At 41.7% G+C, this 16518-nt stretch overlaps 1 protein-coding gene across 4 annotated transcripts in view; it reads left to right on the top strand.

Annotated features, from left to right (window-relative positions):
* Positions 1–16518, top strand: part of grm8b (glutamate receptor, metabotropic 8b) — a 95576-nt gene that overhangs the window by 57503 nt on the left and 21555 nt on the right. For 3 of the 4 annotated variants that reach the window (XM_067493309.1, XM_067493310.1, XM_067493312.1), the window contains one exon: positions 7545–7745. The exons of the other annotated variant lie outside the window; for it this stretch is intronic. In XM_067493309.1, coding sequence (XP_067349410.1) covers positions 7545–7745 — 201 coding nt within the window. The remainder of the gene's footprint in view (positions 1–7544; positions 7746–16518) is intronic. 4 annotated transcript variants of the gene reach the window in all.

Genomic DNA, 16518 nt, shown 5'->3' with positions numbered 1-16518 from the left:
GACACAGTCTGAGTTGTTGACATCTTATCTGTTCATTGTATTATTCTGTCTTATTTATTGTTATCACATGTTTTATGCTATTGTATACTTCTTATTTTAGGTTTTTATCCTGTACAGCACTTTGGTCAACCTAGTTGTTTCAAAGCGCTTAACAAATAAAGTTACAGGTTTCAAGTCAGTTTTCTTTTTTAACTATATTGATGATGACTACTGTTAACCTAGTGTTATCGCTTTGCTAATTATTATCCTGCTGACGTAATTCATCTGACAAAATGTATGTGCACATGGTTGACAGCGTTTTTTAGTGGCTCCTGGAGCTTCCTGTTGTCTCTGGTCCTTGCGGTGTATTTTTTTTCTTTGTTTTCTCAGATTGCAGTGCTGTGAGCTCTTAGGGCCACTGTACAAAAGACACACAAAGTGATCACAAACAGTTGCAAAATGACCCCAAAAGATGCAAAACGATCCCAAGGAGACAATAAATACAAAATAGATAAAATGATGTCTCTTTCAATCCTCTATAGAAGATACTGGGGTGTTTCTTCTGTCTGTGCCCAGGGGCCCTTTGTCTATTAATTGATCCATGCACTTAATAAACAAGGATCCCAGGCCAAAAAGCTTGAGGGGCACAGGCTTAATCTTTAGCACCACTTTATACTTTAAAATAGTTTGGTATAATCGTAATTTGTAGGGGAACTGACTAAAAGAAGGTGATGAATATTCAGACATTTCTGTGTGTCCTTTTCTTTGACATACCCCGATATGCTCCATTGCTTGGCCTAAACAAAGCCTCTTAGGTTTCTGTCCATGGCAGCCAAATCCCGTCATCAGGCATTTCTGCAGCACTGATGCTTCAAACCCTCCAGCGGAGAATAAGCACTCGCCTAAGGAGCATCTCACCGGCTCAGCGAGATTAGAGCACGCTCAGTACACTCCCTCCGGAGGGCACCGGGGAAGGCCCGCTCGTTAATTGTATTTAATTAGAATGATTAAAAATCCATGAGACATGGTGGCCTGAGGTAAACTTTAAATCAGCCACCGCTCAGGGATAATGGCACTGCTCAGCTCTGCCGCCACTTACACAGCCGCCGCCACAGCCTCTGAGCAGCTCGTTTCCTTCCCGGCAAGTTCTCCGGCCGTGGCGACAATGTACGTTCCTTGTCCCTGGTTTGACCCATAGGGAAGCTTAAATTGTACTTTAAAAAAGTTTCGGTGTTAACGAAGCATATCAGGAACAACTAGCCGGCTTCTTAGCAAGCTGCCCAAAGACGGCAAATAACCCAGGAAAACCTGTGCTTCCTTTTTTTTAAAGCACACAATTTATCAATCAACCAAATCCATTTGTCTGATTAGTTTATTAGAAATTCTCTTTGATGGAAACTAGAGTAAAGCAAACTGCAGCGGCAACAGAAAGTTATCTGCTTACGTCTGAAAACCCTTGTCCCAGATCCTTTTTGCACTCAAGCCCCTCGTCTTTGTTGGTCGAGATCAGAACCTTGGCGGCTCAAAGTCGTCCCTGAGCTCTGCAGCCTCCAGTCGATATGTCCTCTGACAGCCTTTCATTGATTGTGATCTATAATTAGTGTTGTGTTTGTTTGTGCACAGACAGCAGCAGCAGACGAAGAGGCTTGTTTGCATAATGGAAACACGGTTTGTCATTTGAATCCCTGATTTGATCTGATTCAGGTGCAACAGGCTTTTTTGTATTCATCAAGGTGTGATGATGGAGATATCAGGTGGTTTAACGCTTGGGGACGGAGCTGATACCTGCGCTGCAGACAGAGAACCCTAAGCTTCCCTCCAGCACTAGATCAATTTACCAATCAATTTATCAATTTAATCACAGTCTCTGAACAGTTGCTGCAAGTCTCAACCACTTTGTACCAAGTTATTTTATAGTTCCTCACAAATGTCATTAGGTTTCATCATCAGAACATGCAGAATGTTCACACAGGGCAAATGAACATTTAGAAGAGAGTGTTTGTGGAACTTAAGAACTGTGTTGATGGGATGTTTTGAGCCTTAGTAATGTCATAGAGTAAAACATATATTATAGCAAAACATTTAAATAATAGCCTGTTTGCAATGTCTTCATATATAGCAGTCAAACTGACAAGTTCTATTGCTTTAAGCTAGATTTATAGACATTTATTCATAGTTTGTACAACTCTGGAAAGGTATCACAATCATTCAATCCCCAGGTAAACTGTAGAAAAGAAAAACAGATGGGATCAACAGATTTTGTTAGGCAGCAATCTCTGAGGCGGTGTTAGCGATTCTGAAATGTTCTTAGTGTAAATCAACAATCAAGGACTTAAAGTTTATTCTAATGCATATATTGGCCTGGAAATGGTGAGTTGCTCCTTTAGGGTTTCAATCAAATTGTGGATCTTTGTGATGAAAAGAGAGCCGAGCCTCAAGGCAGTGCTTTTGGCTAAGACCAGTCAGGAGTTTTGAGTAGTAACAGGAAGAATGAGATTGCAGGTATAAGAAGCTGACATTATGGTAGCGAGGCCTTTAGACATCCAGAAAGAGTTCGAAACAGAGACTCGGGGGCAGCTGAAGTGATTTGGGCATCTGATCAAGGGGCCTTTGGATGCCTAATTCACACAGCAGACCACAGGGTTGACCCAGAGCACACTGGAGGCTTCTGGTTTTTTATCTGGTTTTGGAAATCTTTGGGGAATGAACATGCACCTTGATTAACCTGCTGCCACTGCAATCCAACTCCTTATTGGTGGAAGAAAGATGGATGCAATGATGGATGCGTAAATACACAAAGAACCTCATGGTTGGGTGGGAATTGTACAACAACAATGTGTTTTTGTAGTTAAAGTTCCACCCTCACAGCCAACTCTACATTTTTTCCCTCCTCTGGTGCTCAGACTGTAACAATAAATAAATCATCTTTAATTTATGGGGCCGTAGTGCGTATTGCAGTTGCTTTCACTTCTTTTAAGATAAGCAGATGCATATGTTTTTGCAGCATTCCCTCTGCAGCAGGAATTTAATATTAAGAGGTTTGGAGGACAAAGAGTATCTTCTATTCTGAGGAAACCTTGTGTTTCCGTCTTTTACCAAGAGACTCCACAAACACAGTTTTACCAGAGAACATGAATATTTGATTCTGTTCTGCTTTGTTTAAAGATGTGTTTGCGGAGTTAAGAGCCTCATTGTATCCTTCCCTTTATACAACCTTGTTCCTTCTGTTTTCCTCTGTGTTGCAGATCTTTTTTGAAATACACAGAGCAAATATGCAAAGCCACATTTGCATTTGAACTGCTCTTTGTGTTTTCCTCTGTATATGTCTTTTCCTTGTGGCGCAGTCTGTTTGGTTAGGAACGTCAGCAACGATGAGGCTGGCTGTAATAGAGGTTGGACGTCTTTCTGTCTTCTGTTTGAAAGCAGAAATAACTTGTGAACGGGAAAAGTTGCCTCCGTACCAGAAATAAAATGGCCGCAAAGCATTCAGCACTGGACCCACTGACAACAAACCAATTTGATCTGAACTTTACCCTCTGAAACGTAGTGGAGTGCGGGGAATGAGGAATTTTAGATCGACTTCTTATGGTGTTACACAAGGTCAAACGGCGTGCGCTTATGGTCCAGGCCATGTTCACCTGCAACATTTTGAAGAAATCCAATCCAAAGACTGTTTTCTGGGTGTGTCCTTTTTTTTTTTTCAGGTTATTGACATGTGGAAATCACTAGATCCAAGCTTCTGTTAGGGTTCTGCACAAAAACTTCAGGGTAACACAAGTGTCAGGGTTTCCATTTAACTTCAGCAAGTAACACAGAGCGACTGGACAAAGCGGCACTTTTTGACACCTCGGCAGTTTAGTTACAGCTAAATTATTGTTTATTGGTAAATGCTGTTTTTCAAAGGGGCCACAGACTTCACGGAACACGAAAGGGCACTTGGGGCATTGAGGGGCACCCTAAAGACCCCCTAAAGACCCCCTCTGTCTGCACATGTCTGCTATTCAGGTGTTTGGGACACGGACGGGCATGTTTCCTCCAAACTCATCCCATCACCAGTAACCTGAGTAATTAATTAGCTCTTTATCCAATTTTCAACTGTAATTGAAACAGAAAGGTGCCCGAGAGAAAGAGAGAGAGAGAGAGAGAGAGAGAGAGAGAGAGAGAGGCCAACAGAAACACATTTTTCCTGTCGGGGAGAAATTAAATTTAGCCTGTAAGTGATGTGTAATTGAAATGCCAGCAGCTGTGATGAAGTTGTCTGTGGAGCACGTAGCCTCACCACAGCCGGCATTCGAGTTCAGCCGACAACATCATCAGGCGTCGTCAAGGCTCGTTAGCAAACACAGATCCCGCTGACACGGTGGACGGGCGGCGCCCGGCCAAACGAGCCGCTCGTTCTTTTTCCTCCGAAATCGAGTTCATTCATGAGGTTTTCCAGGGATGATGGATGATTTGAGGCTTTTGTTTCACTTCATATTAGAGGCTTTAAAAGAAATGGGAAATTATGCAAATATTTGGAAAAAGACTCTGCATTTTCTGCAAAGCCAAAGTTTTGCTCTCATTCTATCAAAATAAAAATGCCAAAGAGATTGAATACAAGTTAAAGATATGTGCAGGGAATAATCACTGTCGTCACTTTGACCCCTATTGATTTTGACATGCCCTGTCCTTTAAAGCTATACTGAGTCGTCAACAAGACCAACCGCACTCTTACAGTAGCTATGGTGTGTGACAAAGTAAGATGGATATTTTCAAAATAAAACACTGATGCTGTGATTTGTTCTCAAGAAGAATGTAAGAAAAATATCCACACGCAAGGCAAAAACTTCAAATGAAACTTTCCTTGAGGCTTTTACCTGAAACATCATCCATCAATGCTTTATCTTAACCACACATCCTTTTCAGGATCATAGGGACTGGGGTCTATCCCAGCTGTCACTTGAAAAAAAGGTGGGGTCCACACAGAGACATACACCACATGGATGTCTTTGGACTGTGGAAGGGGAACCCATGCGAACACGGGGAGAACATACAAACTCCACATAGAAAGGCCACAGCAGGCCTGGGATTTGAACTGGGGACCCTCTAGATGTGAGGGGACAGCGCTAACCACTCCACCACCTGAAATATCAGATGTCTGGTTTGATTTTGGCAACTTGTGAACAAAATACTGTCGTGTCATCACCTTTTAAGGCCACGTGTTAAACTCTACAGCAAGCAGCTGCTTATTTGAAGTCGAATGTTCTCTGTGAGCTCAGTGTTTTACTCCATAGCTGCTAAATGCTCCATGTGCTCATCAGTGAGTCGCTAACTGATGACGTTGGCTATATACAGCTTTTTTTCTTCAAAACCCTGAAAACTGCATTATGGTCCTGACACCAGTCAACAACACCTACTTAGAAAATGAGCTTGTTCTGCTTTTTAACTCATTCTCTAGGAAAAACAAGCGATTTGTTCAAAGTTTCTTCCTGGTTCATTGACACTCGACAACACTGAGCTTCTTGAGTTCAAAGAAGCTGCGAAATGCTGCATTCAGGCACCATCTGAACTTTAAATCCAGCATTTTTTTTTCGTTAAATATTGATGAGACACTCATCTCCAGCGAGCAGCGATCATCTGCAGGTTGGCCGTTCATCTCCTCTCTGCCTTGGCTGTTTGACATGCTCAGCTCTCTGCTCGCCGTCCGAGGCTCGTTCATTATCGCCGTGCAGACGTGTAATCAGTCTTTACTGCCGGAGTAAATGTCTCCCCTCGGACAGATCTCCCACCGCCTGCGTGCTATTAAAATTAAATTGGATTTCATTTCTAAGCTCCTATTAATCCAGAGGAGCCTTGTCTGTTGATGGAGGCTCGAGTCCAGCAGTTGGTTTTCGCCTCCTTTTCCTTCTCGTACCTCTTTGCTTTCCTGCCAGTGGCGCGATCGCGGCACAACGCCGCTCTAATCACTGTAATTATTCTGTGAAAAGTTTGGAGTTTTCAAATAAAATATGACGATGTCTTCCCCACTCTGTTATTTAATCATAGCTAATGAGATGGAGCTAAATGTATTTTTTATGATAATGACTAGAAACAGAAAAGGTGGCTCATTTCACATTCCCATAATCCTTTGTAATGTACTTTTTGCCTGGCGGCAAGGACAAACTCCAGTGCGTTTGGGTTCCAAAAGAAAAGGAAACATGGGCTCAGAGAAAAATGACTAAGGCTTAATCGACCTCATTTTTCGGTCCACTTTTAATTTTTTAAGTTGCCTTTCACCTTTTTTTTATGTCTGCGGAGGATTTTCACTTTGTGCTGAAATCCACTGTGATAACTTTGGTCCCCAGAGGTTAAAATTAATTATATGTCCCCCATCTATTACTGCCACTATCATCTACCTTTTAATGATGCTTTTTGTAATATACTACATATATTATAATATACAGAACTGGACACAACCAGCTCTGCCCCCCTTCAACATCTCCACAGAAAAACAACATTATTTAATCGATGAAGCATTGTTAAACAATTAAGTAGCATTAATACCAGCATTTATGTGAAATATATGCTCTTAAATTGTGATTTATCTTTATTGTTCTTACGTATTATTTATTTATGACTGTGTGAGTGCGAGTATTGTTTTAGAGGCTGCACAAGCAAATTTCATTGTGCTGAGCAATGACAATACAGGTGATTCTGATTCTGATATTCTCTTTATCTCATTTCTTTTCAAAGCTTAGAACTTCCTCTCACTAAAACCTCTAAGTGTGACAGCTCGATTTTCCTGTCATTAAATTGACACGGTCAACCCTAAATAAAAATGTTAAAATGTTCTCATGTACAGGTCTGCAGCAGCATCACGTTTAAGTTGCATTAAGTTATATGTTACAAATGATTTACGTATATTGAAGTAGCATTGTCATTGAATTAACAGACGCACTGTGTGAAATCCGAGACTCAGAGCAAACAAAGAAAGCTATGATTCAATGCCATTTCAAAACTATTTGTTTTCTGTTTTTACTCAGAATGCAGGTTTTCCGCGCCTCTATTTAATGAAGGCCGCCCTACTCTGCCTGTGATTGGCTGACATTCTCACCTTGACCAATCTCAGTCCTCAAGCCTAAACCGTTGACAGTACTGAGTACTGGCCAATCAGAGACAGGTAGGATGTCCCTGTTGCTGAGTAGCGGCGTAAAACAACGTCAGAAAAGAATCGCCGCTCAAAATGAAATTGCTGAAACAGAATAAAAACTTAATGTCGGTTCCAGAGTCTGGCTCTGGAGCTGGACCACTGTCCACCTAATTGGTGATGGCTGGTCTAGGGCATCATTACATGTGAAACCGTGTCATCATAGCTCACACCTACTTCCAGCTTCTAATCATTTAGACAATCACGTCATAAATGGGATGCTGTCAATATATAACAAACTACTAATGCAAACACATTTATGTGCAACGTTCTATTTTGTCGAGCAGTTTAAGGATTTCTCTAAAGTTCAGTCTTGACTTTGAAAACAGGAGCTCGCCCAGACTTCGTTAAACATGTTTGAATAATTGACTTTTCAACTGAGTCTTTGTTTGTGCTCCAGGTTTGGAGAAAGTGGGCCGAGACTCCATCTATGAGCAGGAGGGGAAGGTGCAGTTTGTGATGGATGCCGTCTACGCCATGGCCCACGCCCTTCACCAAATGCACAGAGACGTTTGTGCTGGATACCCCGGCCTTTGTCCGCGAATGGCCAACGTCGACGGCAAAGAGCTGCTGGCCCACATCCGTGCAGTCAGCTTCAATGGTACTAGCTGCTCGTTATCATCATCATTAACATAGTCACCCTCACATTTGTGGTGGTTTTAAGCTTATTAGAAACTTGAAGTGAACACAGCAACCTTTATTCGAATTATAAAACCAAATGATCATCTTCCTGGAGAATCTTCTTCTAGGCTGTGCATCAGATGAAGTGCCGACGTGACCATACCGTTTGTCTTTACATACAAAACCAGTGCACTCACAGAAAATCAGAACTAAGAAGCTAAATTAGGTTTATTCTTATCAACCTTCTGAATGTCTGCTGAAAAGTTAAATTCTGAAGCTTAATCTATTACCTCACAGGCTGTTCGACCTGTGCAGACTGTGTTAACACTTTGTAGTGTCAGCTGTCAGGCGAGACCTTCGCAATATGAGATGATTTTATTACCAGACTCTGACCAAAACACATACTTTTATTTCCAAGTCTGAAATTTGACGAGTCCACATGACCGATAACGTTAGATGCCAGTGAAGTTTTTAATGCCTACTTCAGACAACATGTGATACAGAGCATCCAGAAAGTTCTCACAGGGCTTAACTGTTTCCACATTTTGTTAAGTTACAGCCTTTTTCCAAAACGGATTAAAATCATTATTTTTCTCAAAATTCTACAAACAATACCCCATAATGACAGTGTGAAAGAATTTGGTTTAAAATCTTTGCAAATTCATTTCAAATAAAAAACCATATAATCACATGTACATAAGTATTCATGGCCTTTGCCATGACACTCAGAGTTGAGCTCTGGTGGATCCTGTTTCCACTGATCATCCTTGAGATGTTTCTACAACTTGATTGGAGTTCACCTGTGGGAAATTCAGTTGATTAGACATGATTTGGAAAAACGTGCATCTGTCTGTATAAGGTCCAACAGTTAACAGTGCCTGTCGGAGGACAAACCTAGACATAAAGTCCAAGGAATTGTCTGTAGACCTCCGAGACGGGATTGTTTTAAGTCACAGATCAATGAGCACAGTGGCCTCCATCAACCATAAATGAAAGACACTTGGAACCAAAGATCAAACTCTTTGGCCTGAATGCAAAGTGTCATGTCTGGAGGAAACCAGGCACCTATCACCACCTGGTCAATACCATCCCTACAGTAAAACGTGGTGGTGGCAGCATCATGGTGTGGGGATGTTTTTCAGCTGCAGGAACTGGGAAACTAGTCAGAATTGAGGGAAAGATGAAAGCAGCAATGTAGAGAGACGTCCTTGATGAAAACCTGTTCCAGAGCATCTGGACCTCAGACTGGGGCGACGGTTCATCTTTCAACAGGACAATGACCCTAAGCACAAAGCCATGATAAAAACGAGTGGCTACCGGTGGGTTTGTAAAATTTTGAGGAAAATAATGAATTTGATCCATTTTGGAATAACAATATAAGAAAATGTGGAAACAGTTAAGTCCTTTGAACACTTTCTGGATAGACAAGATGATTCTGGCTAATCATAATAAAGCTGAGCAGGTGTTCTCCAGGTGCCATGTTCCTTCTACCTTATCGTCAGCCGAGGAAATGGCTCATCACTCTCTCATTAACCTTTCCTTTATCCCTCTTCCTTTCCATCTTCATCACCTTTCCACTCATCCTCACTGCCGCGGCCCAATCTCTTCTTGTCGCAGTCAAACCTCCCAGCGGGTGGAGGCCTTTGTCAGCAGAAAGTGTGAATGCTGACGGCATCATCGGGGAATCATCTGCTCATTATTAAACGCCAAATATGGTCGGAGATTTATTTCCTCCCATTTGCAGATTCATTATTCTCTGCTCGGTGGGAGCTGCTGCCGTCTGATGATCTGTCTGCTTTCACACGACTTTAACAATCACAAAACTTCACACGTACAGATGTGCAAAATTAAGTTTCACACTCCTTATCATTTGTGCTGAGATGTTAATTTTGCAGATTCACTGTAACATGTCAGGAACTATGGGTTTCTATAAGTTTGAGGAATGAAGTGAAGAGTGAAGAGTTACAGACTGATGGGTGATGGATGTTCCTAAAGGCTTGTTACTTTATTTCCAACAGTAATATCACTGCACCTATTAAGTTCAAATTTCACAACTCAAACTCTAAATTTAATTTCTAGTTTACGAATCTAAATTGGTCCGTGACAACCCTGAAAATCTTCTCTGTGTACTTTTGTCACGTTCAAGCAAATGAACAAATGAGATTTTAGGTTTTTATAGCATAGCTTTTCTAGAAAGGGGGCTTGTGAATTCAAAATGAGTTAAATTAAGTGCATTGGATTCTGCATGAGTAGGTAAAAAAGGAAACTAAAAATCCCAAATGCCTAACAAACCGAATGACTCTGCCCTCGTCACACATTTTAAACTTCTCTCACAGTGTGTCTCATTTTTCTGAGCACAGTGACTGAACCCAGACAGACACTGTGCACATTTCAATGCACAACTGATTTTAGAATGTGGCTGAGTTCCGGCCTGACCGTTTGTTGCGTTCGCAGTGTTCCTGTGCCCAATTAATCACATAAACGACCAATGATCCTGTGTCCGCATCGTCGAACGTTGAATTTCTGGCATGTCCTAAATTTTAGTTGACTCTCTTTTGCACATTTTACATTTTCTGCACGACTTTCATCACAATATTACTATTTATTATTCTGTAAAAGTTGGGGGACATGGACTGGAGATCTGCCCAGGGTGGACCCCGCCTCTCACCCGATGCCAGCTGGGAGAGGCTCCAGCCCTCTAGTGGCCCTAAACAGAATAAACGGTTACAGATAATTGATGGATGGAGGTTAAAGACGGGACCTTGTTTTACCATTACTGCAGTATGTTACAGTTACACTGTCTGGTAGTGTTAATGTTGTGGCAGATGACTGTACAGACTGGTGTGATATAAAACAGATCATCATCTTTGGCTCCATATCGTACTTGTCGTTGTAGAAACACAAAAAGTAAAGCTCCGATTCTCTCTGTCTGTGTTTGTCCAACCCAAAAACACAGCTGTACTGTTTGAATAAAGTTAGTGAAATGGTCACTGGAAAAACCCGACTGAAGGCTCCATGCTGACAATTAGTAGTGTGAGTAGTTTTTCACATCCATCCATCCATTAACTATACTGCTTATCCTGTAGATAAGAGATTAGGGTTTTCCAACTATTCCTGCTCCACCCACTGCACCCCTGGCTTCTGATTGGCTGAACACACCTGATATAGGGAATCAGCAGTGTATAGCGTGAAGCATAAAGGCAAAATCAAATAAACTTTAATGTAATATAACATGGTACGGGATAATTTTATTATATTATAAAACAGGTCAGAAACTAGTTAAAGGCAGGTCAAAGCGAGTTGCAGATTGAACAGAAAAAGAACGTGGGTGCTGGAACACACAAGGTCAACATATATAATTAGCAATAATTTGCTTTTCTTTGCCTTCTGCTTATGCCACATCCTCGGGCATTTAAATGTGAGATGAACTTTCTCTCTGGTTGAATCAAGGCCATCTGTTGGTTTCACAAACTCTTTCATGAAGCTCCTGTTCGATTTATTGCCAAGGTTGACTTACTTGACGAGAATCTCTTTCATTTAAAACCAGAAAAAAAAAAGAAAAACACATTTAAAAGACACATTTGTTCACTCCTACACGGTTTAATGTGTTCTTTACTTTTTTCAAGGTGAATGTTTCTTAATCTTCCCAGGCTCCATTTAAATACACCAAACCATCACATCATAACAACCCAAGTCTCTCACAAATGTTCTCATGAACCTAAATCCATTGAACAATCCACGACAATTGAACAAAGGAGGCAGAAAGAAGCACTAAATAAAAGGGAAAATATCCCCAGTTACAGAAAATCAAACCATGACGGTGTCGCAGTACAGCAACAGACCGGAGGGTTTTAACTGGAGTTAACTTTTTAAATTGCTCCTGCTCCTACTTTGCCCCTTTGTTTCGCTTTTGTCTCTATGGAAAAATTGTTTTCCACGTGAGATTTATTGCAGCTTTGTAACTTTGATTAAAAAAAAAATAAAAAAACCAAAATGGTGTAAAGAGGTGGACTCACTAAATGCACTGTTTTTGGTCCAATGTGCTGTAGTGGAAAAAACTCAGCTTTTGCTTTTGCTGTGTACTAGTACACGAGAAGGTCGTTTGAATTCACACACTACTGAGGGTCCTGATGGAGAACTACAGTTTTTATCTGTTTATCACAGTGTTTTAACCAGCTAAGAGAAACAGTGGGCTGTATTTTGACAGTTGAGTTTTTAGTTTTCACCTTCGGGGTAGATTTACATAAAGGTGGCGACTTTCTCAATGATGAGTTTTCAGGGATAATGCAGTGCAGATTTTGTGGACCCCCAACAACCATGTGTAATGTGTCCGTTAGTGAGCTTTCGCACATTTGTACGGTGGCCCTGAGAGCTCAAAGCACTGCAATTTGAGAAAAACACAAGCACATACCGTTGTAGACAACTTTCATAGCAACAGGACACTAAAAAGTGACGGATATTTAGATTTGTAAATGTAATTTTAGTTGCTCCCGGAGCCATTTCCATTGGGTTGTGGCTTTTTTAGCACGTTTCTGAATGCTGCTCCTCTGTTGTCAAATCTGTGAAGTTGCTTTGGTACATTTGCTTGGGTTTTTGTCGATTTGCTGTGCTTTGAGCTCTCGGGGCCACTGTGCATCTGGCTGAAAAGGTGTCATAGTGTTTACACCTCAAAGTGTCTCACGGTGCTGAAACTGAGTTACTACATGAGTAAAAGATTTTTACCACGATTTAGCTTGTAAATGGTCCCTTATATTCAGAATATACAGGTCCCACCCACAGTACAGAGTCTTCCAGGACACATGAAACAGAGATTTCTTAAGATGTGTTGGGCTTCATCACCCTGTGTCGGGCATTATGGATGTGAAGAGCTACTAGGTGTTGTTTCTGCAGGAGGAGGAAAGACATTAAACATTGAATCAGTGGTGAATTTCACCCGCAGGCCTGGAACAGTAAATCTGTGCTCGGTCAGAGCTGCATTTAGAGCCACAGACAGAAAGATTAGTCAGTCATCAAATGATCGAGGATTCAACACGGTAAAGATTCGGAAAATGTCTGTGTGAGGACCAGTCTTAGTCAAGTTTATGATTTTTTTTATGTTGTTCTGGTCTGGTGATGGTCAGAAATCATCTCTTACTTGGATAATTTCCCTTTTGAACCTAAAGTCTGTAATAATTCTGTCCAAGGAGTGTTACTGTTTATTGGTTCTGCACATAGAAATCAATGTAAACCAGTGACACTTCTCATAATGTGCCACAGTAAAGCTCCATAATCTAAGTTTGATTATGACTTAATGACCAGTTATCAGATAAACATCATCACATATTTTGTCACCACTTCATTACCTCTGTCTTCGCTCATTTCTTGCTGTGTTTTCTCCTCACTTGGGGAAGAGGCTGTTATGCTGCAAAAGATTTATGCTGCTGAAGAAAATGCTGATTTCTTTTTTCTCAGCAGTGTAAAAGCAGAATAGTGGAAATAATAAAGTCCACTTTAACATTTAGCTCTGCCTCCTGTCTCTTCTCCAGTGCCACTGTCTCTAAGCCGAACAACATCGCTGGTCTCACCACTGTCTTGAACACCTTTCCTTTCATTCTGGCTGATACTCTTTTATCACACAACACACCTGACACTTTTCTCCACCCGTTCCAACCTGCTTGCACTCGTCTCTTCACCTCTTCTCCACACTCTCCGTTGCTCTTAACCTTTGACCCTAAGTACTTAAAGTCCTGCACCTTCTTCACCTCTGCTCCCTGTAACCTCACTGTTCCACCTGGGTCCCTCTCATTCACATACATGTATTCTGTCTCATACATGGCAGAGCATCACTTCATCTAACTCACTCCAGAATTTCTCCTTCTCTTCTAACTCACATCCTACCTGTGGTTCCACTAACAACACTGAACATCACACCTTCAGTTTCCAGCTTCAGACTCATCAACCTGTCTGATAGTCTTTTCACCTCTAGAACATTCCTCACAAACTCCTCTTTCAGGATAACTCCTGAGCTAACCTTCGCTGTCATAGTCCCAACATTCAAAGTCCCTACTGTCAGTCCTACATTCTTAGCTTTCCTCTTCTCTCTCTGCCTACGAACACACCTTCCTCTTCTCCTTCTTCGACCAATGGCGGTCGTTGTTATACCGCCCGAGCGATCAGGTGTGGAAGTCACAATTCGCATTTTTATTTGGCATGTGTTTTACGTCGGATGCCCTCCGACCAGACTTGGCACTGGGACAAGAAGAGACTGGCTTGTGCCCCTTGTGGTTGCATTAAATACTGTATGCATGCTCCTTAAAGAGGATTCCCCTCTAACATTTGCCCTTTTCTCAGCAGCAGATTTTGTTTGTGGGTCCCCCTGTTGTGTTTACTGTCAATGCTGCAGCATGTGTCACCACAGAGTTATGTTGATTACCATATTTGGAATTAATGTGGAGCGAGGATGTTAATTCTGTATCAACACAGATTCTCTGAAGTGAAGTGGGGGATAAAGAGGATGAGCTAGTTGTGGTGGAGAAGGAGGGAGGGGGGGGGGGGGAGGGGGTGCAGGGGTTCTGCATCCTGCAGCGAGCTGCGGTGATTCATCTCCATGCTGATATGATTTGTGATACTTTTATTCATGTTGGAGAAGAGAATCAGGGCTGGGTAGAATCAAACCACTGCCCACTCACTTCATTATAAATCCTCTTTTTGTGTGCGTGTGTGTGTTGATGGTGTTGTTCAGCTCTTTAGCTCCAATCTGCTGCTCTTCCTTTCTGCTTCAGCAGCTGCAGACCGCTGGCCCCAATGTTACATTTGCCCTGTGGCGAGCAACACCGCACTACTGTACAATAACAACACAGTACAGTGGACACAGCAGCTGAAAGAAAAAATTGTGAGAATTAGGAAACAGTGATTTCAGAAGGATGAGCAGAACCAGAATATTCTCCAAGGCGATGTCACCTTTCGGTTTAGGAATTAAATGCATTATCTGTTTGCCGATCTGAATTTAGAAACAGATTCTTAACCTTTTCGTCCTCAAACCTCCTTTACCACCAAATTTCTTTAATATGGTGCTAAAATGCATTAGGGAAGTTACCAGCTGTTCAGTGGCAACATTATTTTACTATCAATGCCACATTCATCCACCTGACCATGTTACACTGTGGTGCACTGTCACCTCACAGCCAGAAGATTCTGGGTTTGAGTCTTTTTGTGTGGTGTTTGCATGTTCTCCCCAGGCTTGCGTGGGTTTCCTCTGGTTTCCAGTCACGGTCCAAAAACATGCATGTTAGGTTAATTGGTGACTCGAAATTGCTTGACGCAGTCAAAGTGAGTGTGAACGGTTTTTGAAGGGTGTATGAGTGCTGTGCGTCATTTGTACACGCAGGGAAACTTGCCTGCGTAACATAAACTTACTGTTTAGCAGATGCTTTTATCATTTGTTTTAACATTTTAATAACACAACCAAATCAAACCAATGTTCACACACTTTAAATCCAGTATTTTGTTCTGTTCAGGGTGAAAAAATGATGTGAAAATGGTCACGATTTTGGCATTTTTGTACGGAATTTGGCGCCTGATGCCAAAAGGGGTCCACTTTGAACAGATGCATGGCTCCCTACATGGGGTGCTATTTTAACAAACCGTCATATTGGTCATATCAGAGGGTAGGAATGAAAGTTAAAGTTCTCAACTTGCTTTCTATGGCTTTAGTTTATTGGGTAAATGTATATTAATGCCTTCAAACCTCCCTCTGACTTCCTTAAATGAATCTATTTCTCTCCTTCCAGCTGAAAAATTCCTCCTAATTACATCACCTGGATGAGTTGATCATCATTAGGAGTTCACATGATGTCATCTGGAGGAGCTCTGGTCAACACCATGACCATTTTAATATACGGAAATCAGAGAGTAGTTTAATGGGATTCAAATACGTGTACTAGACAAAACCAAAAGAAGCAAGTTCAGTATCAGAGGAGGCGTCCTTTAACTTACTGAGGGGTTTACGTGAACGCCAACCTGTAGAGTGGCAAAATCACGATGGTGTTCATATAGACGCCGAGCAGCAGCAGCTCAGTTCATAAATGTTTAGAGCAGCTGGTCATATAAAAGGTCAAAAACCACAAACGGCTGGGAAAAAGGCTTCTCATACAGTCTCATACAGCCCTTCGAGATGAGCTCAAGTCACCATAATGTTAACCTTAAACCTGATTTTTCTTATTCATCTGTGCTGTAGACCTTCACAGTTATTCAGAAACAGGACACTTAAAGGTTTTGTTTTTAATGAAATGTAGTGTTTCTGTCAGAGATAAGCAGCTCACACTTCTTTGAGGACAGTGTTTTGTGTCCTGCGTCCTGTGTTCTGGGTTGGCTTTGTTAAAATGCTGGCTCAGTGTGAGCAGTGTCCGACATCATATGAGTTTTGAGTCGGCAGGAAGGATCGGGTCAATATGGCAACAAGTCATTTGTGTGGTTGTTTTGGTGACAGGCCGGTGGCGGGAAACTGTCATAAGACGAGTCAGGTTGTGAGAGGAAAAACCTGAGGGAACAGCAGGAAGAAGCTAGAGGAAATAGAAGTGTGCTGCTTTAGAAGACAACACTGGAGACGATTCAAACAAAACCGACACTGTCCCTAATTGAGACTGTCTGGTTAAAAATAACAGGGTCACTCACATCAGCAAATGTCAAAATACATGTTCACACTGAAGTGATGACTCTTTGAAGAGGCTGTAATTGGGATCAACAAAGGAGGTCAGGTTATATACATCCCCGTC

The sequence above is a fragment of the Channa argus genome, chromosome 23 (assembly GCF_033026475.1).
Source record: "Channa argus isolate prfri chromosome 23, Channa argus male v1.0, whole genome shotgun sequence".
NCBI lineage: Eukaryota > Metazoa > Chordata > Actinopteri > Anabantiformes > Channidae > Channa > Channa argus.
The sequence above is the reverse complement of the archived record's forward strand: the minus strand, read 5'-3'. Positions and strand labels throughout refer to the sequence as shown.